The sequence below is a fragment of the Chelonoidis abingdonii genome, chromosome 2, assembly GCF_003597395.2.
Source record: "Chelonoidis abingdonii isolate Lonesome George chromosome 2, CheloAbing_2.0, whole genome shotgun sequence".
Classification (NCBI taxonomy): Eukaryota; Metazoa; Chordata; order Testudines; family Testudinidae; genus Chelonoidis; species Chelonoidis abingdonii.
This window is the reverse complement of record NC_133770.1, coordinates 187,280,610-187,304,915: the sequence shown is the minus strand read 5'-3', so window position 1 is coordinate 187,304,915 and position 24,306 is coordinate 187,280,610. Positions and strand designations below refer to the sequence as shown.

The 24,306-nt window shown below is 44.0% G+C and overlaps 2 protein-coding genes across 4 annotated transcripts in view; both read left to right on the top strand.

Annotated features, from left to right (window-relative positions):
- Positions 1-10,805, top strand: part of SIRT5 (sirtuin 5) — a 31,401-nt gene extending 20,596 nt beyond the window's left edge. For all 3 annotated transcript variants that reach the window (XM_032776949.2, XM_032776950.2, XM_075062858.1), the window contains 3 exons: positions 4,673-4,796; positions 8,941-9,056; positions 9,992-10,805. In XM_032776949.2, the coding sequence (XP_032632840.1) occupies positions 4,673-4,796; positions 8,941-9,056; positions 9,992-10,067 (316 nt within the window). In that variant the 3' untranslated portion in view covers positions 10,068-10,805. The remainder of the gene's footprint in view (positions 1-4,672; positions 4,797-8,940; positions 9,057-9,991) is intronic.
- Positions 10,806-11,159: 354 nt separating this feature from the next.
- Positions 11,160-22,806, top strand: NOL7 (nucleolar protein 7). Its single transcript, XM_032776953.2, has 8 exons — positions 11,160-11,389; positions 16,120-16,180; positions 17,491-17,549; positions 18,210-18,241; positions 19,504-19,573; positions 20,858-20,979; positions 21,060-21,137; positions 22,442-22,806. Exons 1-8 carry the CDS (start codon positions 11,205-11,207, stop codon positions 22,513-22,515), a joined length of 681 nt encoding a protein of 226 aa, XP_032632844.1. The 5' UTR covers positions 11,160-11,204; the 3' UTR covers positions 22,516-22,806.
- The last annotated feature ends 1,500 nt before the right edge of the window (positions 22,807-24,306 follow it).

Genomic DNA, 24,306 nt, shown 5'->3' with positions numbered 1-24,306 from the left:
ATAAATTCATGGACTTTATTGACGACATTTCAGAATAAAATAAACAATTTACAGCCCTAGTTTCTGAGGGACAAATCATCTCCTGTACCGCTCTTCAAGCAGCCCTTGATGCAGCCAATACTGCAGCAAGAGCCACTGCTATAGCAGTGGTGATGCGCTGAGGTTCAGGGCTCTCCTCCTCTTCCTTTCCTCGAAAGGTCCAGAGTACCATTGAAGATCTTCCCTTCAGTGGCGACAAACTCTTTGCCTCCATGACGAATGATGTACTTCATTCAATGAAGGACTCAAGGGCAACTCTCTGGTCCCTAGGAATTCAAACCCCTTTGACCAGAAGACGGCAATATAGATCTCAACCTTACCAGCATCCATGCTACCCTACATACACCCAGCAATTCCATGGATCACATGAGAAACAACAGCAGCAACACGAGAGACGCAGATAGCAGCTCCGCCATCCCAACTCCTCAGCAGCATCTCAACCCCCTCTGACTAATGAACAGATTTGAAGCCGTGGTCCTGGGTATAGAAAACAACATTCCCACTTCAGTGCTTACACCACCTGCCCCTCTTTTTGGACACTGCCTACGACCATTCTCCCATCAATGGCAGAACATTACCACCACCAAGTGAGTATAGATGTTGTCACAATTGACTATTCCATCCCTTTGTTATCCTTGCCTCCTACCCACTCACCCTCCCTGTCCCTCTTCAGAGACCCCTCCCAAGAGCAACTGTTCCTCCAAGAAGTACATCTCCTTCAATTGGGAGCAGTGGAAGTTATGCCCAAACAACACAGAGGGAAGGGTTTCTATTCCCATTATTTCTTAACAGAAAAGAAAACCGGGGGATGGTGACCAATTCTCGACCTCAGATGTGTGAATAAATGTATCAAAAAGCAAAAGTTCAAAATGGTTACCCTCACCACTATAATCCCAGCGCTGGAGCAGGGCAGTTGGTTTTCAGCCCTCGACCTACAGGACACCTTTTTTCATGTGACTATACATCTGGCCCACAGATGTTTCCTTCGTTTTACCTTCGGCTTGACATATTTTCAATGCAGGGTGCTACCCTTAGGCCTATCCACTGCCCCCCCATGTTTTTTCCAAGCTCCTAGCTACAGTAACTGCCTACCTCAGGAAACAAGGGGTCTTAATATTTCCTTACCTCGATAATTGTCTCCTCAAAGCCTCAACATATGACAAAGCTCTTCGATTCACCGTTACTTGCTTCCTGTCCGTTGACCTACAAATAAACAAAAACAAATCCACCTTATCTCCTACCCAACACCTAGAGTTCATAGGCGCACACCTCGATTCCTAGATGGGAATAGCATCTCTCCCGCCTGACCATTTCAACACCATAAAAGTCCTGGCCACGAAACTTCGCAACAATCCTCATGTCACTGCTCGAGACTGTCTAACTCTTAGGTCACATGGCCTTGTGCACTTTCGTGGTCAAAAATGCACGATTATACATGAGGTGCTTCCAAGCTTGGTTGACCACAGTTTACAGACTGAACATACATGCTCTAAACAAGCCTCTATCCATACCTTTCAGAGTCAAAGACTCTCTCCTGTGGTAGACAGTTCCCTCCAACCTCTGCTAAGGAGTCCCCTTTCTCCAGGATGCTCCATCCCTCATAATGACTACTGATGCATCCCTCACAGGGTCAGGTGCACACATGTCCCACCACACAGCTCAAGGGCTATGGTCTTCAACCAAAACCTCCCTACACATAAATGTCCTAGAGCTTCGAGCCATATGCAACGCTTGCCGTCACTTCCTCCCATTGATTCGGAACCAACATGTTCGAATAATGACAGACAACATCGCCTGCATGTTCTGTGTAAACAGGCAGGGAGGAGCTTGCTCTCACTCGCTTTGCACAGAAGCTATAAAGCTCTGGAACTGGTGCCTTGCGAACAACATCCAGATATCAGCCACCTATCTTCCCGGAGCTATGAATACCACCACAGACGAATTAAGCATATGCTTTCCCTGGGATCACGAATGGGCAATAAACGAGACGATCATCCGCAACATATTCTGCATTTGGGGCTACCAACCCTAGACCTCTTCGCAACTGTGAAGAACAAGAAATGTCTCAAATTTTTCTCCAGACCGGGACTGGGGAAACATTCCCTAGGAGATGCGTTCATGATCTCATGGGATCAGGACTTACTGTATGCATTTCCCCCAATATCAGTTCTCCACAGAATTCTGACAAATATACGAATAGATTGTGCTATGGTAATTCTGATTGCCCTGTCGTGGCCCAGACAACCATGGTTTCTGTTCCTCGCCAGAATGTCAATTTGCCCACTGATTTCATTGCACCTCACTCCGAACCTCCTATTGCAGCAACCCGGTCGATTGTCTTCACCCCAACCTGTCCATGCTTCACCTCAAAGCTTGGTTCCTACGTGGTTCTTCCAAAACGAACTTGCGTGCTCTGAGCAGGTTCAAAGAGTGCCTACATATCAGAACGCAATCTACTCGCACCACCTATCCTCAAAAGTGAAAGCGACTCACACAGTGGTACTCAACTAAACAAATTCCTCCTACTTATGCATCTTTTCTGTTCATACTTGACTACCTATTAGATCTTAAGCAATCTGGCCTCTCTTTCAGATTCTTCAAAGTCCACTTAGCTGCTATTACAACTTTGCATGACAAGATCAACAATACCTCTGTTTTTGCTCATTCAATCACCAAGTGTTTTCTCAAAGGGCTCCTTTTAATCCCTGTACCAGGACATTTAAACCTCCTACCTCTATGTTGGACCTTCACTTAGTATTAACCTGCTTAGCTCAACAATCATTCGAGCCCCGAGCCACTTGCTCCCTCTTACACTTCTCCATGAAAACCACATTCTTTGCGCAGGAGAAATAGCTGCTCTCATGGCGGACCCACCATCCACGCTATTTTTTAAGGACAAGGTTACCCTCCGACTACACCTCAAATTTCTTCCAAAGGTGCATTCGTCATTCCACATCAATGAACCGCTACATCTACCAACCTTCTTCCTAAACCATATGCAAACTCTTTTGAATCCACAATGCATATGTTAGATGTCCGCAGGGCTTTGTCCTTCTATTTGGATAGAACCAGGCCCTTTAGGAACTCTTCCTGACTTTGTCTCTGTTGCAGCAGTCGAAAGGCACACCTATTTCTACCCAGAGACTTTCCAGCTGGATCTCTGAGTGTATCTGACTGTGCTATCAGATAAAGGTGATTACTCTTCCAGCCGACATCAGAACTCGCTCTACTACATCCGTAGCTACCTCCATGGCTTTTCAACTCAAAGTTCCTCTGGCTGACATCTGTAAAGCGGTCACTTGGACTTCTGAACACACATTCGTTAAGCATTATGCCCTTACTCAGGGCACTCTCTCTGATACACGATTGGACAGAGCTGTACTATCTACTGCGTTCCTACCAGATCCGAAGTCGCTACCTCCTTGAGATACACTGCTTTTAAGTCATCTGGAGTGGAGTCCCCACAGGGACGTCTCTCGAAGAAGAAGAGGAGGAGGAGGAGGTTACTCACCTGTGCAATAACTGACATTCTTCAAGATGAGTGTCCCTCTACTACTCACCCTCCTCCCCTCTAATTCGGAGTTGGGGTAGCCTCCGTTGTAGAGAAGGGACTGAGGAGACTGGTTGCACACGCGTACTATTAAGGCACGCTCAGTGCGTGGGGCAGGCCTGCACGTGCGCGACTGATACGAGTACTGCTGTCAAAATCTCTGAGCGAAGGCGTAGGGATGCACCAACACCTCAAGTGGAGCACCCACAGGGACACTCATCTTGAAGAACCTCAGTTACTGCACAGGTGAGTAATCTCCTCTTTTAAAGGGACAGTCCCAGTTTTGGGGAATTTTTCTTATGTAGGTGCCTATTATCCCCCACCCCCATCCCGTTTTTTCACAGTTGCTATCTGGTCACCCTACCTAGAGCAGTGGTTCTCAACCAGGGGTCTTGGGGCCTCCTGGGGTGCTGCAAGCAGGTTTCAGGGAGGCCGCCAAGCAGAGCCAGTGTTAGACTTGCTGGGGCCCAGGGCAGAAAACCGAAGCCCATTCGAATGGGACTGAAGCCCGGGGCTCAGAGTCCCACCACCCATGGCTGAAGCTGAAGCCTGAGCAATGTAGCTTTGCCAGGGCTCTTGTGGTGTGGAGCCCCAGGCAATTGCCCTGCTTGCCTCCCCCTGACACCAGCCCTGGCTCTTATATGCAGAAAACCAGTTATTGTGGCACAGGTGGGCAGGGAAGTTTTCATAGCATGTTGATGGGGCCCTCAAAAAGAAAAAAGTTGAGAATCCTTGCTGTAGAGCATCAGCAGCCACTGGAGTGCTTTCCCCCCCGCCCCCCCACCCCACACCCCAGCACCTTAATTTTAGCTAGGGTTTGTTTTTTTTAGTAAAATCAAGTGACAGGTCACAGGCCTGACTTTTGGGCTTATTGCCCGTGCCTTGTTCGTGACATTATATAAAATACCCGTGACTAAATCTTAGCCTTAATTATGCCTAGATTGAACATATTGTTGTCCGAAGTGTGATCGAACAAACCTATTGTTAATAGAAAATAGATCTATTTTAAAACATTTTTAACAAATCAATCCAAGGCTCAAAATCACTTCGAGTATTCATCTCCTTCTATTGTAACTTTCACAGGTGTGAAGAGCAAGGCTGCAATGGCCTCCTCCGTCCCATGTTTGTGTGGTTTGGAGAAACTCTGAATTCTGACATTCTTACAGAGGTTGAAAATGAACTTGAGATCTGTGACCTCTGTTTGGTGGTGAGGAATGCCTTAGTTCATATTTAGTCAAGCAAGCTGAAAATTAAGAAATCACATCTCTCAGATATGGGAAATGTAGATACAGCCGGTGAGACAGTTTCATGAAACGTAATACATTAAAAATAATCCTAGTATGTACGGGAGCATTAAGTTTGATAATTTTAAACATATCAGTGAAGAATTTCTGAGTTGAAGTAAATTCAGCAGTGTTAACTTGGCCACATAGCACATACTATCTATATTAAAGTTATACATTAGCTGCATATGCAGTAGTTGAAAGTACTTATGCATTGACCAAGCTAATATTGCTTAACTTTTGAATTCCTTAAACACTGGAAACTTCAAAAAAAAAAAATCACACTTTGACGATTTTTTTTTTTTTTTTTTTTTTTTTAACGTCTAATCTAAACTGTTTAGGAAGTTGTAAAAGCTAACATCAGTTTTTAAATATATTTATTTTGTTTTAACTTTGCATTTGACAGAACTTTATAAATGGTCAGATTATATAGAGCCAAACAGTTTCCCGTTTGCATGGATTTTTCAGATAGCTAAAAGGGGAGAAAAATATTTCAAAACATAAGGAAACTGTGTTTCGTAAATCCCATAAGTTGTAGGAAGGGAAAGGGACAGCTATTGTACTGAAAATACTTTTAGCTTTTTTTTTTTTAATTGAATGTGTCCTGATCTGTTTACATTTCTCAACTTAAGGTTATTTTAACATTTATTTTATACTAAATGTGGAAAAAAAGAGAAGAAACGTCTTTGCAATGGTTAGCACAATCTATGCTGGTAGGTGAGTGACAGTTTCCTCGAAGCTGCCTCTTCACCATAGATTATTCTTTCAAGTGCAACTTCATCTTTTGCTTTTAATATATTCACTGTTTTACATGCTCAGATTAGCTCTGTCAATTAATCGCAGTTAACTCATGCGATTAACTCAAAATTAATTGCGATTAAAAAAATGATTCACGATTAATCGCTGTTTTAATCGCACTGTTAATAAATACCAACTGAAATTTATTAATATTTTGGATATTTTTCTACATTTTCTTATATATTGTTATTTGACAATGGTATGGTGGTGATCGGTTACAAAGTAAGCCATTTCCAGTCATATGTTGCGGGGGAGGGGGCAAGGGTGTGAAATCACTCAGAAGTACGGCCACTGGCAAGGGAATAAATAAGGGAAATCCTAACAGAAAACAACCTAAAGCAAGTTTAAATATATGAAGGAAAGTAGCCTCCCACGTACCTTTTAGGTGTACTGTGGAGATTAATATTTATAGAGGGATCTGAACTAGGTCTGTCAAGTGATTAAAAAAATTAATCACGATTACTCATGCCATTAATCTCACCGTTAAAAAAAAACAGAATACCATTTATTTAAATAGTTTTGGATGCATTCTACACTTCCAAATATATTGTATTCTGTGTTGTAATTGAAATCAAAGTGTACAGTGCTCACTTTATTTTTGATTACAAGTATTTGCACTGTAAAAAACAAAAATAGTATTTTTCAATTCACCTAGTACAAGTACTGTAGTGCAGTCTCTATCATGAAAGTTGTCTTACAAATGTAGAATTATGTAAAACAAAAAAAACCCCTCTGCATTCAAAAATAAAAATGTAAAATTTTAGAGCCTGCAAGTCTCCTCAGTCCTACTTTTTACTCAGCCCAATCGCTCAGAAACAAATTTGTTTACATTTGCAGGAGATAATGCTGCCCACTTGTTTATAAGGTCACCTGAAAGTGAGAACAGGCGTTCTCATGGCACCAGGGTGAAAGTAACTTAAAGGACTTACCAGTATACTGGAGTCCTGAGCAGGGGAACGGGGCCTCAACCTGAAGGGGTGTGGCCTCAATTGCAAGAGGTGGGGCCTTTAAATCCCTGGGCCCTTTAAATCAAGTTTTAAAGGGCCCAGGGCTCCGCTGCAGTAGAGACCCTGGAGTCCTGCTGCTGCTACCTCAGGGCTCTGGCAGCAAGACTCAGGTGGCAATTTAAAGGCCCCGGGGGGCTCCGTATGCTGCCAGGAGCCCAGGCCCTTTAAATTGCCAGCCTGGGGAAGCCAGTCCAGTACGGTGTGTCAGCTGACTCTTGCCAGTACCCCGTACCAGACCATACCGGCTTACTTTCATCTCTACATGGCACTTTTGTGGCCAGCATTGCAAGGTATTTGCCTGCCAGATATGCTAAACATTCATATGCCCCTTCATGCTTCAACCACCATTCAGAGGACATGCTTCCATGCTGATGATACTTGTTAAAAAAAATAATGCATTAATTAAATTTTGAGACTGAACTCCTTGGGGGAGAATTGTATGTCCCTTGCTCTGTTTTACTGGCATTCTGCCATATATTTCATGTTATAGTAGTCTTGGATGATGACCCAGCACATGCTGTTCATTTTAAGAACACTTTCATGCAAAGAAGGTATCAATGTGAGCTTTCTAAAGATAGCTGCAGCACTGGACCCAAGGTTTAAGAATCTGAAGTGCCTTCCAAAATCTGAGAGGACAAGGTGTGGAGCATGCTTTCAGAAGTCTTAAAAGAGCAACACTCCAATGCGGAAACTACAGAGCCCAAACCACCAAAAAAGAAAATCAGCCTTCTGCTGGTGGCATGTGACTCAAATAACGAAAATGAACATGTCGGTCTGCACTGCTTTGGATTGTTATTTAGCAGAACCCCTCATAAGCATAGATGCATGTCCCCTGGAATGGTGCTTGAAGCATGAAGGGACATGTCAATCTTTAGTGCATCTGGCACGTAAATATCTTGTGACGCCAGCTACAACAGTGCCATGTAGAGATGAAAGTAAGCCGGTATGGTCTGGTACGGGGTACTGGCAAGAGTCAGCTGACACACCGTACTGGACTGGCTTCCCCAGGCTGGCAATTTAAAGGGCCTGGGCTCCTGGCAGCATACGGAGCCCCCCGGGGCCTTTAAATTGCCACCTGAGTCTTGCTGCCAGAGCCCTGAGGTAGCAGCAGCAGGACTCCAGGGTCTCTACTGCAGCGGAGCCCTGGGCCCTTTAAAACTTGATTTAAAGGGCCCAGGGATTTAAAGGCCCCACCTCTTGCAATTGAGGCCACACCCCTTCAGGTTGAGGCCCCGTTCCCCTGCTCAGGACTCCAGTATACTGGTAAGTCCTTTAAGTTACTTTCACCCTGGTGCCATGAGAACGCCTGTTCTCACTTTCAGGTGACCTTATAAACAAGTGGGCAGCATTATCTCCTGCAAATGTAAACAAATTTGTTTCTGAGCGATTGGGCTGAGTAAAAAGTAGGACTGAGGAGACTTGCAGGCTCTAAAATTTTACATTTTTATTTTTGAATGCAGAGGGGTTTTTTTTGTTTTACATAATTCTACATTTGTAAGACAACTTTCATGATAGAGACTGCACTACAGTACTTGTACTAGGTGAATTGAAAAATACTATTTTTGTTTTTTACAGTGCAAATACTTGTAATCAAAAATAAAGTGAGCACTGTACACTTTGATTTCAATTACAACACAGAATACAATATATTTGTAAGTGTAGAATGCATCCAAAACTATTTAAATAAATGGTATTCTGTTTTTTTTTAACGGTGAGATTAATGGCATGAGTAATCGTGATTAATTTTTTTAATCACTTGACAGACCTAGTTCAGATCCCTCTATAAATATTAATCTCCACAGTACACCTAAAAGGTACGTGGGAGGCTACTTTCCTTCATATATTTAAACTTGCTTTAGGTTGTTTTCTGTTAGGATTTCCCTTATTTATTCCCTTGCCAGTGGCCGTACTTCTGAGTGATTTCACACCCTTGCCCCCTCCCCCGCAACATATGACTGGAAATGGCTTACTTTGTAACCGATCACCACCATACCATTGTCAATTAGAAGGGCTGAAGAGCAAACGTGGGTGCTGTTTTTTACTCCCTTCCAGTCCGAGGAGCACTGCATCAGACTTCTTATCCCTCAGGTTTCAGCAGGTTGCGCTAATCAGGCCATATTAATACTTGTAGATTTGTATTGTAAGGTTGAACATGCATTAGATGTTTTAGCAAATCTGCAGGTCGAGAGTCTCTCAGGATATCTGAAGGTTACTAAATTCTTCTTTTAAAATGCTGGTCTGGTGCTATTTTTTTCCCCTGCAGGTGGGAACCTCTTCTGTGGTGTATCCTGCTGCTATGTTTGCTCCTCAAGTATCTGCCAGAGGAGTGCCAGTTGCAGAATTTAACATGCAAGCCACCCCTGCCACAAATAGGTTCAGGTAAAACTGCTCATATGTTAGGTAGAAGGGGGAAGCAACATTAACTTAAATGATATTTTATGTTGTCCTGATAAAACTTAATGCTCTTAAGTCTCGAGAACAGTGGTGTCCAAACTTGTACTGTCGTGCCCCCCTTACTAGTAATGGAATCTGTCCATCCCTGCCCCCTTGCATTAATGCACAGCCAAGGTCTCATCAGCAGAGGAGCTTGAGCTGACAGAGCTGGGGCTAGAGGTGGCTTTGGCCTGAGGGTGGAGAGGGAATGAGGGCAGAGCTGGGGTGGGGGACAGACCACGGGGTGGAGTGGAGCTGGGACTAGAGCTGGTTTCGGGGCAGAGCTGTGGCTGGGTGCCAAGTGGAGCTGGTCTGGGGGCAGAGCGAGGTCTGGATGGTGCTACCTCCCTGCCCCTTGTGCTCCTCTGAAACATTTTCCCCATGACTCTCTAGGGGGGTGCCCCCATAATGTGGGGGGCACTGGTCTAGAAAACATTAGTCAATGATATTTCCTAGCTCTTTGTTTACTATTTTTCTAACATCTGCCTAAACTTTATAGAGAAGGCGGTCCGAAGAGTTTATAATTCTCTATCAGTCAGATTGTATTAAATCTCTCCTGTTTTATTTTTAGTGTTAGTTTAACTGCGAATTTATTGAAAATACAAAAACTAATGTGAAGTCTATAGGATTAAGGTCAATTTACTTCTTCACCCTGTTGAATCATTTGCTGCTTAAACAGCTGATACAACAGGTGCCGCTTGCTCTGGAGTCTGTGTAGAAAAATTAACCCTTTTAAAATGACTAGACAAACTGCAGAAACTGGATTAAGGAAAGTGTATAAAGGGCAAAAATGGTGTGGTAGTAATTTTGTATTATAAGTGGCTTACTGAAAAGATCTCTCTCATCATTTTTTCTCCTAACCAGTCTGATTTCTGTTTCAGATTTCATTTCCCAGGTCCCTGTGGTACCACCCTGCCTCCAGCGCTTGCTCGCCATAAAAGTGAAATAATCTCATGAGCATTCATCTGAGGAAGGGAGGGGAAATAATTAAATTGCTAAGAATATCAAGAAGTACACACAAGGTGAAATGGATGTTTGTAGAAGAAACCCTAAGTGTTGTAAGGAGACTACAGCTGTGGATGAAACTAATCAAAGAGAGCCTGATTCTCAGTTACAGTGATGGCAGAGAGGGTTGGGAATAGGGGAAAATACTGGACTTTCAAATTTAAAAAAAAGGTCACGTTTATGTTGGAATAAAATCTTTTCTGTCAAAGGAAAACATAAAAACAATCATGAATGACTCCAAAATGGGCTGGCTACAGTAGGAGGAGGTTGCTGTTAGATGAATCTGAACTCTACAATAACTCCATTATAAACCAATTTGAGGCTTATGTATCTTTGACATTTTCTTGAGAGGTGAAATTTCTGAAAGGATATTGTGTGAAAGGAGGGAAAGTAACCAACTTTTTATGGGGCTAACACTTCAGCACTTTGAAAATAAATAAGCAAAATAAAAACTTTTAGTTATGGGAACGTTTATGTCAGGGCAAGGTCTATGCTGGTGCTGCACTTTGTGTTTGTGACAGTGATAGAAGCACAGAGCACGAGGGCCATTTCCATCCTAGCTGCTTTGTCATCTGCACCAGGGCGCGGCACGCTTTCTTGTGTTATTTCTCTTGCTTAAGCAGCTGTTACCTTGTTATGGGTTATGTTATTAAACAGCGTCACTGGCGCCTCGGGTCGCTTTTTACTGCTGAGCTGTGGCTTGTGTCTGTCTTTGCATAACTTAATGCGGGCTTTGGCGGGGCTGTGCACACGCTCCCTGTGCTCCAGCCGTGGGCTCCGCTGGCAGCGCTGCTGCAGCCTGGCTCAGGGCACGTTCACCGCGGCGCGTCTAAGCGCTGGGAGTAGGTCGGGATGGGGGAGGGGCCGCGGCACAGTGTGGCGCTGGTTGCCGGGAACTTCCCCGGCCCGGGGCAGCGGCTGGTCTGCGCAGAACGAGGAAGCGGCTCTCCCCCATTGCAACGCGCGAGAGCGGCGCGTGGGCGGCCTAGGCGGAGCAGGCTGGGAGCCGGAGTGCGAGTCTTGCCGCGGCGGTCCCGCGACTGCTTCCGGGTCAGAGGTGAAAGGGGGGACTCCTCGGCTCCAGACACTATGGCGATGACGCGGGGGCGGCTTGCGATGCTGGAGAGAGAAGCTGCTGCCCCGGAGCCGCCCGTGGCCGCGGCCGCCGCGTCCGAGGACGAAGAGGAGGATGAGGCGCCCGAGGAGGTGACCTTCGAGCGGGCGAGAGCCGCGGCGGAGACCGAGCGGAGACGCGCCGGGGAGACCGCGCGGAGGTAACAGTCCGACCTGGCTGGAATCGCCGCGCGCCGGCCCCGGGGCCTGGATTCCCCCGCGCGAGGAGTCGCTTAAAACAACGAACTGCTGCCGGCCCCTCCCCGGCTGCGGGCTGGGAACCGTTGCCCCTCAGAACGCGCTGGCCCGAGCCTGCGCACAATAAGCTGCAACGGCCCCGCCTGAGCCGGTGGCTGCGGCGCCCGTCTGTGTAGGGCGGTCCTGGGCCAGCAGCTAGACCCGCGTGACGTGAAGGGACTAACAGCGGTTCCCGCCACTGCCCGTATGCGCGAGCTGCCTGGGCAGTTAGTGCACAGCGGTTACAGGCCAGGAGCCCCGGCCGGACCCTTTTGGTCAGAAGTAACGTGGCCGTGGCAGGCAGGGCAGCCGTGCAGGAGTCCTGCCCCCAAACACTGTTACTCCTCAGGCCTTACACGTTTACCACTGTACAGTGCTGGCTTTATAGGGGTGTCACGGAGCCAGGCCCATGCTCAGAAGGGGCCCCGACCTGCTCTGCTTGCGGGCTGGCCCTCCGCCCGCCACGAGCTCGTCGGGGCCTGGAGGGTTGTGCAGGGCGCTTTGCAGTGGGGGGCTGAGGTAGTGGTTGCAGAGGTGCTGAATTTCTGATTTCCCCATGGGTGCTTGATCCCAGCTCTGTTCCAAGACCCTGCCACCCACCTTTTCTGTAGTTTGAGCGTTGGCCTGCTAAACCCAGGGTTGTGAGCTCAATCCTTGAGAGAGTGATTTAGGGAACTGGGGAAAAAATCTGTCTTGAGTATTGCTCCTGCTTTGGACCCTCCCCAGAGTGCCCCTTCCTCTTCCTGCTCCACCCTGCCTCCTGCCCCTTGCTGAACAGCTGATCAGAGGCAGGCGGGAGGCACTGAGGGAGAGGATCTGATCAGCGGGGTTGCTGTTGGGTGCCAAGCACACACAATTTTTTTTTCTGTGGGTGTTCCAGCCCCTGATCACCCACAGGGTCGGCACCTATGGGGTGTTGGGCCAGGGAGCTGTGTGGCATGGCATGGGCCTGCCCTTGAGGGGCAGGGACATGCTGGCAGCACAGGGCTGGCCGGACCACTGTGCATTTGGCAACGGCAACTGCTGGTTTGTAAATAGTTCCCTCGTTCTGAGCGGAGCAGGGTCACTCATGCCATGCCATGCCATGCCCCATTGCCGGCTCCTCACTCTGGGGACTGACCTCCCTGCACCATGTTTCACTACCCCTATGGGGGCCCACAAAATGTTAACCTGGCCTTGATTCTGTATGGTCCAGGTGTATCCCTAATTTTATTTTATTTTTATTTATTTATTTATTTTAAAATCCAAAGAGAAGGAGTGAAGTCGTGGAATACTCAACTTTCTGACTGTTGCCCTGTGTAGGGGAACCCTTTGCAATATTTCCACAGGTATCAATTTTGATCTGACAAAATTTCAATAAATTGTTTAAGGTTAAAATTTAGGCCAGTGGTTCTCAACCTTTCTTTTTCCCCGCAGAAACTTGAAAATTGCTGAGGGTCTCGGCGGACCGCTTTATGATTTTTTTCAAATGTTGTTTGTACTGTTAGTGAACTATTGTAAAGCACTTTGGATAAAAGCGCTATATAAACCCCGCCCCCCAATAATAATTAATGATTTTTTGTTCTACAAATAAAAGGCGACAACTCACATTTTAATATCTGTAGTCTTACCTTTCTAATGCGATGGATGTGCCCTCTCTCCCCAGCTGTGGCAGCCCCTGAGCTGAGGTTGGGAAGGAGGGCCGTCTCTCTCTGGCAGCTGCAGCCCTGGAGCTGGAAAAAGTTGCTTCTTCCTCTGGCTGCTGCAGCCCTGCATGTCCCAAATTCCCCTCAACCCCTCTTCTCACCCCACTGCCCCCTCCCACCTATCCCTTCTTGCCCCCAAGGCCACCACATCACCTTACATATGTGTGTTCTCCAGGGCCCAGGCACCTAATTACTGGAGCCACCCCTGCACGGCTCCACTAATTAGGTGGGTGGGCTTTCATTCTCTTTTGTGCGGCCGCCTCGGCATGCACCTTAGAGGGAACTATCCACGGACCACAGCTGGAGAGCCTCTGATTTAAGGTGATCTCTCCTCCTTTCTTTCCTGCATCAGTCAGGACATCTTTCATGAGCAGGAGATTGAAGCCCAATAGCATCATGAGAAATTCTGCTGGACACACAGAGGATGTTGGCCTAGCTGTAGAGTGATCCCCTCTATAAGCAATGCATATAAAGTGGTGGCACTTTTATCCTATTATAATTAACCAATTGATCCGCGTTTTAGATGCTTTAACTGTAAAGAATCCTCTTGATTTTGGCCTCTACCTGTTTGCTAACACGTGATAGAATCATGTTTTTTTTAATTATGTGCTCGCAGGAAAATTTAACTTAAACACGCATATGTTTACATCTTTCTTACATTATGGTGATAAGTCCATTATTGTAATATCCACAAAAAATTGAGGACACGTCTGTTAGGCTGTAACTAAAATATTTTCAGCTCATTTAGAACATTGTGATGTTGAGTCTCAGCACACATGTAGAGTGCAGGGCCGATCACCTGGCTCAGAAACATACATAAGTAAGATTATGACGAGCTCAAGGGGGGGACATGTTATAAATATCTGTTGAAGAGAGCCTTGTGACGTCAGTGTCTGATCAATGCAAGAGCATGCACATGTCTGCTGTGAGGGATGATTTTGCTGAGAACACTGAAAAATGTTTTGAAAAGAAAGAGGATACTGACATTCTTAAGAGCTGAAGAAGCAAGGCATGTGCACTACATATTCTGGGCACATTATAAAATCACAGAAATGTAAGGATGGAACGGACCTTAAGAGGTCATCAAGTCCAACCCGGAGCGGAGACTGAACGAAGAAACCTAGACCATCCTGGACTTGTTTGCCTAACCTGTTCTTGAAAACTTCCAGTGATAGGGATTCCACAGCCTCCCTTGGAAGCCTGTTCCAGAGCTTAACTATCCTTATAGTTAGAAACAACTTTCTAATATCTAGCCTAAATCTCCCTTGCTACAGATGAAACCCGTTACTTCTTTCCTACCTTCAGTGGGCATGGAGAACAATTGTTCACAGTCCTCTTTGTAACAGCCCTTAACATATTTGAAGACTGTTATCAGGTTCCTCTTCAATCTTTTTTTCTCGAGTAACCATGTCTAGTAACCTTTCCTCATAGATCAGGTTTTCTAAATGTTTTATCACTTTTGTTGCTCTCCTCTGGACTCTCTCCAGTTTGCCCTCATCTTTCTTGAAGTGTGGTGCCCAGAACTGGATACAGTAGTCCATCTGAGGCCTCATCAGTGCCAAGTAGAGCAAACCAGTTACCTCTCATGCCTTACATACCACACTCCCATTAATACACCCCAGAATATTAGCCTCTTTTGCAGCTGCATTGCACTGTTGACTTATTTAATTTGTGATCCACTATAAGTCCCTGCTCCTTTTCAGAAATACTGAATAGCTGTTTTCCCCCATTTTGTAGTTGTACATTTGCTTTTTCATTCCTAAGTGAAATACTTTGCACTTGTCTTTATTGACTGCCATCTTGTTGAATTCAGACCAGTTCTCCAATTTGTCATGGTCATTTTGAATTCTAATCCTGTCCTCCAAAATGCTTGCAAGCCCTCCCAGCTTCCTGTCACCTGCAAATTTTATAAGCATACGCTCTCCCCTCATTAATGAAAATATTGAATAGTAGCAGACCGAGGACTCACTTCTGTGGGAGCCCAGTTTGATAGTGAATCATTTATGGCTATTCTTTGTGTATGGACTTTCAACCACTTGTGCATCCACCTTACAGTAATTTCATCTAGACCATATTTCTGGGGGTCTGACCTGGAGCAGGCAGCCAGGGGCTGGGGTATGGGTGGCTGGCCAGGTGTTAACCGTTAAGGTCAGTTAACATTTTACATCCCTAATTGCAGTGCATAAGTCCCTTTGTGAATCTAGCCCTTTCTGTTTTGTTTGACTTGTAGTAGCTACGGTGGGGGTATTATTGTGAGCTAAAAACACAGTTAGGACAAGCAACTTCAGTTTTAGCAGTGAGGCAAAGACCTGAGAATATATCTCAGAAATAAGATTGGGAGTAATGGACTCATATGTTTGTGCCAGAGTAGAGTAGTACATGTTTATATGTGACAGTGGTGCGTGTGTCTGTATATGGAAGAATAGCGGATGTTCTGCCTAAGAGCTTTTGTTGACAATTTATTGGTTAGTATTTAAAATACTATTTACTGTGCCTTCAACTAGTTTCAGTGTTTTGTGTACATTCAATGTTTGTTTACTATAAAAACTGTATGGCCTAATTACAATGGAAGGAGACTGATAAAGAAATAACACCATCTTCATCCAGGGTTTTGCATACACTAGCCCTGTGGTTTAACTCTGTAGAATGATTTTATTTATTTTAAATGATTTCAAAATGGTAGGAAATAGTGACTGAATTATCACAACTGGCTGCCCCCGAATCTGAAAGATGGGAAAAGCAAATTGCAAAAGGTGAACCCTTATACATCATAATTTGCTTCCCTTGGACCAGAGGATGGGGAAAGGTAGAGATAGCAGATTGTGACAAGTGTACCCACATTTGCCACAACTTGCTACCCCCTGGACCCAAAGATGCAGAATGGCAGAGACAGCAAATTGTGATGGTAGCAGTTTGTAACATTGTACCAGCTCTGACCTGCATGTTCTCTTCCCCTCGCCCCCTCCCAGGGACAAGGAGCTGCTGAAGGAGAAGCGGCGGCGGCGAGAGGAGTTGTTCAAAGAGCAGAAGGTAAAGAGGGCCCACTTGGGCCGGGCCAGGTTGCACTTTGTGCCTGGTTGCTGCTAGACAAATGTAGCCTATAGGCACGTGGTGTCCTTGTCTGCCAGGAGCCTGGAAGATGAGCCACCGGCCCCCTGCCTGGGGACAGTGTCTCCCATGACAGTGTGGGAGTGGAGGAGCCTTTACTCCAGAGTCCACTCAATGTGGCCAGAGTATTAGCGACTTCTGGTTAATATCACCACTCTGCAGGAACCAGTCGCACCCCATCCACTGTAGTGTGAATGGGATTTGGCTGTTAGCAGCCACATGCCACTTGGTGAAAATCAAGGCCCTGGCTGCAGGCAGGAAAGGCAGCCCTGAGAGCCCACCACAGGCAGGCTTGCAGGACTACAGCTAGGCAAGGAAGCATTGAGACTTGCCTTTCCTTGCTGCAGCCACACAAACCGGCCTACTCACAGGGAGTGCACAGGCGATAACGGCCTGCAGGCTGGGAGGGGAGGAGAGGAGAGGCTGTGGCCAGGCCAGTAGCAGGGATGGGGGCGGCAGTCCAGATGCCAGAACTGCATGGTACCATCTCTGTGTTCTCCAAGTTGCACCCTGCTGGGGCCTGCACCCAAGGACAAATAGCACATTGAGCCCTGGAGAGTGCAGGGGAAAACGGTATCGTGCGGCTCCGTGGACCTCCAGTGCCCCCACTCCATTTGGGTAGCAGCACTGCTACCTTGCCTGCCCTCTGCAGGTTTGCAGAGGGCAGGCAGGGAAAGCACATCCTAGCACTTGCCTCCCTGGCTGCAGCCTCACAAACCTGCCTTTCCCCTTATTGGCAACTTTTTGTTGGCTGCTGAGGGGTTGCTAATAAGCAGAGTCTACTGTACCAAGATTTACAAAATCTGTGGCTGTTTGAACTCAACAGTTGGGTGGGCTGGGTAGCTACCACCACCACTTACTTATTTCTTCAATCAAGAAGGAGCTAAGCCCCCTGATCTCTAGGAACCAATTAGACCTACTTACCAGTAGCTGAGCCTAGAGACCCACATGAACATATTTTGAACATCTGCGCAATCTACTTACAGCAGTACTCTTTGTAGCAGAGTAGACAGGACTGAATTTGCTGGTGGAGCTTGTAAGAATAATCCACTTCTTTTTTCCCCCCAAGAGTTGATTTTTCTCCAAGAGTTGAAGTTAACCAAAGCTTTGAATATTTGTTGACACTCATATTTTGACAAGTTCAAAAATATGTATAACATATTTGCCATCATCAAATACTGCCTTGAAAAGGAAAGTTGTAGCCATTAAAGCATTTTCTTAATTTTCTTTAGAAAAGAAAATTACTTCCTGAAAATGTTCTAGAGGAATTAACTTCAAGACCACAGATTAAGTAAGTATAAGTGTGCCCTAATACACAAAACAATGCCCTAACTTTATTAGGACTGAGCTGTATTTTCTGGCTTGCAAAAAAAACCATCAGCAGTAATAAAGGATCTGTGGTTAGAACTTTGGTGATGGGTAGGCAAGAACAGAATGCATTTCTCTCCTATAACTGTATTGTCTCTGCAGGTCTAAGAGTAAGAGGTTTCTTCATAATCACTTTTCTGATTATATTCTCAGCATATCTTTCCAGATATGGTTACAATCAAATCAGCTACATCCAAATGTCATGTTTCGTCCTGTATATGTCATTAATATATGAACTGTGTTGTTGCAAGAGTATGGTTTATGGCATTAACAGGATTTTGCATGTGCTTTTGTAGCTTACTATTTAAGGTATTTTTGAACATTCAACAGCATACTGGCACTAAAAGACAAAGTTCTAGTACGGTTACCTAGGTTGTTCCAGTCCCCATCTAATCTTTAAGCCTCAAGATCATATACAGAAATAATTATTTAAAAGTATGTATTATATTTAGGACCCTGTAAATATTGTAAGGAGTTATAGACATTTAAAGTACATAACTGTACATAACCACAGACTGATGGGCTCTTTCCTAAATGTGAAGAATAATGTTTCTAAAAAAAACCTTTCTCATTCCCTCCTAAGCAACAATAACCTGTCTGACACAACCGAACAAGGTAAGATACAAACTTTTTATATTATTTTCTTTTTATGATGTTCCAGACATCATGTCCATTTTGTATTAGAACTAGCTGCAGTAAGATTGTTCTGTGACGCTGCAATCCCTCGTGATAGTGAAACTTGAATTTAACAATTGCTGGTTGCTTCAGCCTAGCAATTCCAATTTCCTCTCTAACCCTCTGTTCTTCTGGAGTTATCAGTGTTGGCCCTAGTTCCATGTCCTCTTGTTTTGAGAGGCCTGCTGTGCAAGTGCTTGATTTAAAATACTTGGTGTTGTCTGAAGAAATGTTCAGAATAGAGCGGCTTGGAGAGCTGGACAGCCTAAGTAAAGAGGGATCAGTAGAAGACAATCAGGTTTTTCTGCGTGACCCAGCAATGGGAGGCATTCCTTTGTATTTGCATCTTTGTAATTCTCAGAAATGACCACAACCATAAAACAGCCTACATGTTATCTTCCTTGATTCTTGGAGCAGGGCCATGTATGTTCCATATTCTCATGGCCCTGTAGAAACAGAGGAGAAACTTTTCATCCCATCAAAACCAAAATCCAGTACACTCACAAAAACATCAATGTAGCCCCTTTCATCTGCAGATCTAAGTGTTTTACAAATATAATTTCACAACCTCCTGTAAGCTATGTAAACATTACCCCCAATTTTATATCTCTATAATGCTTTAGAAACAAATTGAGTTGAACTCTTAGGTTTCTTGATAAATCAGTCTTCATGGGTGGTGCTTAATTAATTCTCTTAAGATACAGGGAATGAAGCCACCTGTGGACTGTATTTTAGGACTCCCTGGGCTATGCACAGCCATTGTGCAATATTACAGGATGTCTCTACTCTACAGCTTTATTGCTCACTATAGCAAAACTTGAAGTGCTAAATACTGATGCAGTCATATTTTGTCTCTTGCTAAGTAGCACTGATTCTTGCCTCTCATCCTTTCCTGTGACCAGGCTGTACCAATGATTCCCCCTTGGACCCCCTTATTGTTCAGGAAGGTGGTCATTAAGCTCTGATACCACATTTACAGGTGTGCCCTCCAAAGCCTGTTTTGTCCTCTACTCTGCCTGAATGGCCTTGTTCTGAAGGCAGCTCTCTTACTGTTATGAGCTGCTGCTTCTGGAACTGTTTGGTTCAATCAAAGAAAGACCTATGCATTGTTTTTCTCAAGGGCTCATCTATGATCAGTTTAACTTACTGTCTGTGGATTGACAGTGTGTGGAAATAGTTTGACTGTACTGTGTCTCTTTTAGGTGAAAATCGAAATAAGAATGAACAACGTAACAGGAGACAGGACAATAAAGGAAAAAAACAGGTTGTTAGGTATGATAAGTATCTCCAGATCAGCTAAAGCGTTACTGTGGTCAAAATCATGAAGGGCTTGAACTCTACTTTGAAATCAAACTTCTACCCCTCAGTCATGTCAGTTTGACACAGGCCATCCCAAGTGAGTGACCTCTCTTTCCTGCAGTAGAATGTTTTTTCACTGATTGATAATGAAAGGAATACTTTCTTTCTGTCTTAATACTAGGGCATTGGCATCCCCTGTGTTATGGAATCCCCACACTTCCATGCACCCCATATTGTTCCTCCTTCTGACCAAAAACCTCTGGGCAGAACCCCCTCTAACAACCTTTTGATGTAAGTCAGAAGTGGTCTCCTGAGAACAATGCATTTTAGCACCTCCCACCTCTGTGCTATTTTTGAAGCAATATGTGGCTGTGAGTAGGTTTTACAATGAAACTGTTGAAATGTGAATGTGCTGCAGTTGGTCTTTATATAGAGGCAGTATGCTTAATCTGGAGCAATAGAGAGATGGAATATTGAGAGAGGCTCTGTGGCTGATACTGTAGATGTCGTTGACATGCTGTGGAGGGAAATGTGTGCCTTTTGGTAATAGAGGGCTAAGATAAACTTGCTAAAAACTGCTGTTTGTACTGTTTGTCTTAACAATCCTATAAGTTTCCTTCTCCCTTTTGTCAGGAGCTTCACAACACAGATAATTCCTCTTCAGCCTACAATGAAAACTATGCCTGGAAAGCCTGCCTGTGTGCATGGATTCCCCTAGTCACTCTGAGTGCTGCAATGAGATCTCAGATTTCATCTGCAAATATAGAAAAGAAGGGTTAAGGTTCCTGCACTATGCATATGACTTGGCTATCATGCCGTACAACAGTAGTGAGGGACTAAAATGATGCCTCATGCACAGTCAAGTTCCCTTGCTGGAAGCAGTGGGATAATGAAAGAGAAGGATCCCACAGAAAAAATACCAAAATTATTCAGACATGGTCTAAGCATCCAGCTGGTGATATGAGTCTAGAGAGTGGTTGGTACTGGCTTTTGTCAGGAATATTTTTAAGCTTCCACAACTTTAAAGGCAGAGACATCATTTTTGGTGCTGTTGAACTCAGTGGAAAGATATGTATGAGAGACTTACTGGTATGAGCTCTCCATGCTGGGATAATAAAAAATATTACATGATTGGAACATGGTTTAGGAATTAGAAGCCTGTAAAAGCATCTCTTGTAGCAAGATGTTGGCCAGTACATATATTGTTTGGGGGTTTTAAACAACAGTGACTTTATTTTTTAACTTTTACTTAACTAGATTGAAAGGACGCTATATGGCTGTACGCTTAAAAGACCAAGATATAACCAGCCAGCACCAAAAAATGGCCAAAGACTTTATACAGAGTCATCTATATGGACCAGGCACCAACCGAACAACTGGTAAGGTAACTCTTCTAGGTGTCATTCTGTATCTCTTTGATCACTGCCCCATGACCAACTTTTCCTTTCATTTATTTCAGCAAACCAGTTCTTTTCTTTTGCGAACAAGAAGAGTCCAGTTAAAAAAGCTGCAGTTCAGTTTGTGAACAAATCGTGGGGTAAGTGCAATGAATCCGAAATAGTTTGTTAGGTATTTTTGCACATTTTAAATAGGGAGCATGATAAATTCATCAGCTAAAGGGAGGACAAAAACTAGCCATTCAGGGGTTTGGCTAACAGTACACAGTCTGGAAAAGTGTAGTTTAATATTTATAAATCTGAACTAAATACTGTAATATTGTGCTTCAGAGCCTTTTGGTGAAGGGAAAGCTAAACTATATACGCTGTATGGAACATGACAATTTAGGTATGAGTGAAGTGCAGAGAGGTTAAGACAACAGTAGGTGGCAAGGTGCAGCAATTTTAATGTGCCTGATACTGTTTTACTATGGGCAAAAGTCAACATTTTGAAAACTAGGGCCCTGAACCTGTTTAAATAGGCTTATAACTGAAGTCATGAGAATGCTTTGTAGGAGCAGGGCTAAAATTTCGTTTATTAAATGTGTGAGGTAGAATCTGCCACTTCAAAACAAAATGGTTTCAGGTATTAATGTGGAAAGTTAGCTCTTGAGAACATTTTTATACACATAAGCCAAAAATAATAGAATAGGAATATAAAACCTATTCCTAAGTGCTGGTCAAAGCATTTGTTTTCTTGATTTGTGAATGTTCAAAGGATGGAGTTTGCTTAGCAACATGATATTTTGAATCATAATGTTCTCACAGTAAGGATGATGTTGAGGCCCTGAACTTGGGCATTTTAAGTGTGAAAGTCTTAGTATCAACAAGCCCAAAACATCTACTTCAGCCCCTTAAAGAGGGATGAAAGCAAACAGTATCCTTTTTATCCATGCGGCTAGGCATTTTAGAGTAGGGTGAAGCAGTTGGAGTCACTGGGACCAGAACAACAGTTTACATGGAATAAAGTTGGAGATGTTAAGGAAAAATTAATATGTACTATCTTGTGCACATTAATTAATGTCAAAGAAAGCAAGCCACAGAAATTGAAGGTTTTTGTGTGTGTAATAACAGCTTTAAAATACTCAGCTGGGGGCTTAAGAGCTGACTTGCTTTCTTCAGTTTTGGGGTTGTAACTGCCTTTTAGACAAAATTTGTGCTCCTATTGATGTATTCTTTGCCATGTCAAGATTCTGGTGCATAGTGAAATCTTCTGCCTTGGTACATGCTAAGTCACAAGATTTTCTATGCTACCACATTGCTCCTCTTGCTGTAAAAGGGGCTCCATTTTACAGTATTTCAGACTAAATAGCACTCAGTGTTATGTAGCCTTATAATTACAAATGAAAGCTACCTGGACATACCACAGAACCTGCAGCTTCATACTACTTTTTTTTGCTTTTAGGAAAAGAGAAGAAACAGAAAGCTAAGCACTTTAAAAAATGCTGGATGTCTATGAAGATGGTGTCTTCTGTATGAAGGAAAAAAAAGCCCTCTAATGAAATTTGCCAAGGAACATGCTGGCTTTCTCTGTTTGTAAAGTTGGTATTTTTCACTTTAATACTGTACAGCTAACATCCTAAAAATAGAAATTACTGGTATAACTGCTTTAAAATGGGTGTGTGGTCAAGTGGCTGTTTCTTGCAAAGACATTGCTGCATAAACATGTCAAGTTTTATGCACTAACTATGGCCAGCAGCCATCTTATTTGTCCAGAGATGTTTTGGTAGTCTGAATGTGGATTAATTGAAATAAAAATATATCACCTTTTTTGGTCCTCCACTGTTTTTAACCTTCAGCAACTTTATACTTTTTTTCCACATCACTAAATACCTTTATTTCTCTTAGACATCACAGCAGTGGTGGGTTTAAGAAATCAGTATCTAGCTGACAACTAAACTTTAGACTCACCCTGCACTTAAGTTATCAAAATGTAGTTCTTATACTTAAAATAGGTTTTATTGTCAATTATGGTATAATGTACATCTTCTTACTATGCAAAAGTGTGTCTCCAGCTGTTGGCTGATGTTGTTTTCTGCAAGCAGAATCTTGCTCGGGCTGCCCACCATCTAGAAGGCTCTTGTGATCAGCAACTTGTGCCCAGGCCAAGTGCAACTGCTATTTTGAAGGGAGTCTGCCCCATTCAAGGACATTTGAATCAGCTGTGATGCTACCACACTGCCTCCATGAACCTTCAGCTTGACAAGGTTGGAGGGTTGTTTCTACTGCAGGTTACAAAGCAAGGATTGCTTCTGTACCATACCCACCACAGATTCCCCCCGCTTCAGCCTTTGTTCATTTCATTTCAGTTGAACTAACAAAAGGCTGTAGGAGCACACGGGCAAGGTGAAAAAGGTCTGAGGCTATGCAAGGAAATCACTTAATTTTTCAGGTGATGGCTGTTTTTAGTCTCCCAGAGCAGATTTTCATATCTGCAATTCATCGGGAATTTGAAGCAAGCTGTTAGCAGGTGACTGCAGTGTAAGCAAGTGATGAACCCGTTCTTCATAAAACAGCCATCAGAATGAAGTTACACAGCAACTTCAGAGACTCGGTTGTGAGCTCAAGTTTAATGTTTTCTATAGAAGTGCTCTGTATCAGACTTGAGGCAAGTAAAGGGCCAGATTCTCAGCCCTCAAATTATCTACTCACCAACTTTTCACAAATCTAATGTTCCACCACCAGGGTTAGGAGGGCACTTATGCCCTAGCACTTTAACCTTTTGCCATGTTGAAAGGTGATCTGTTGTCTCTCTCAGGCAGTTGCTAATCCTTGGCAATATTCCTGCCACCGCCTGCATTATCTACTAAGAGACTGTGTTTTAAAGCACAAAAGGCAAAGTAAGTCTCAAGCAAAATTATGCATCTAGTTTACTAGAACTATGTTAACAGAAGCTGTGTGTTAATTTTCCTGGTTGAATTAGCAGGATCATTCCTGTTGACTCACTGCATTGCCTTAGAGGCTTTCTGTGAAGCCGCTTTCAAGCCGAGTATTCACTTTTCATATTCCCTTCTAGTACGCTACCTTACCTGCAGTAGTTTTAGTCACCCTGCTTACTTTTGGATACCTTCTGTGACTCACTAGCTTTCCTGCTGACTAATATAAGTACAGAAGTTAAAATTCAGAGTCTGATGACTAGCATCTTTTTTACATTTCCTTTTCTGAAATCTAGTGTCAGTGCTCTTTGGGTTTGATTAAATTCAATCTTATATTTTAGGACAAGGAGGAGGTTGAAAGCATTTCCGTGGTGGCTCCCTCACAGCACTTCAC

Bases quoted from the DNA above. Each gene is read 5' to 3' on its own strand.
- NOL7 (XM_032776953.2), top strand. From the start codon at position 11,205: ATGGCGATGACGCGGGGGCGGCTTGCGATGCTGGAGAGAGAAGCTGCT. The intron at 20,980-21,059 runs GTAAGGTAACTC...CATTTATTTCAG, and splicing joins AGGCACCAACCGAACAACTG to CAAACCAGTTCTTTTCTTTT. The intron at 21,138-22,441 runs GTAAGTGCAATG...TTTTGCTTTTAG, and splicing joins GTTTGTGAACAAATCGTGGG to GAAAAGAGAAGAAACAGAAA.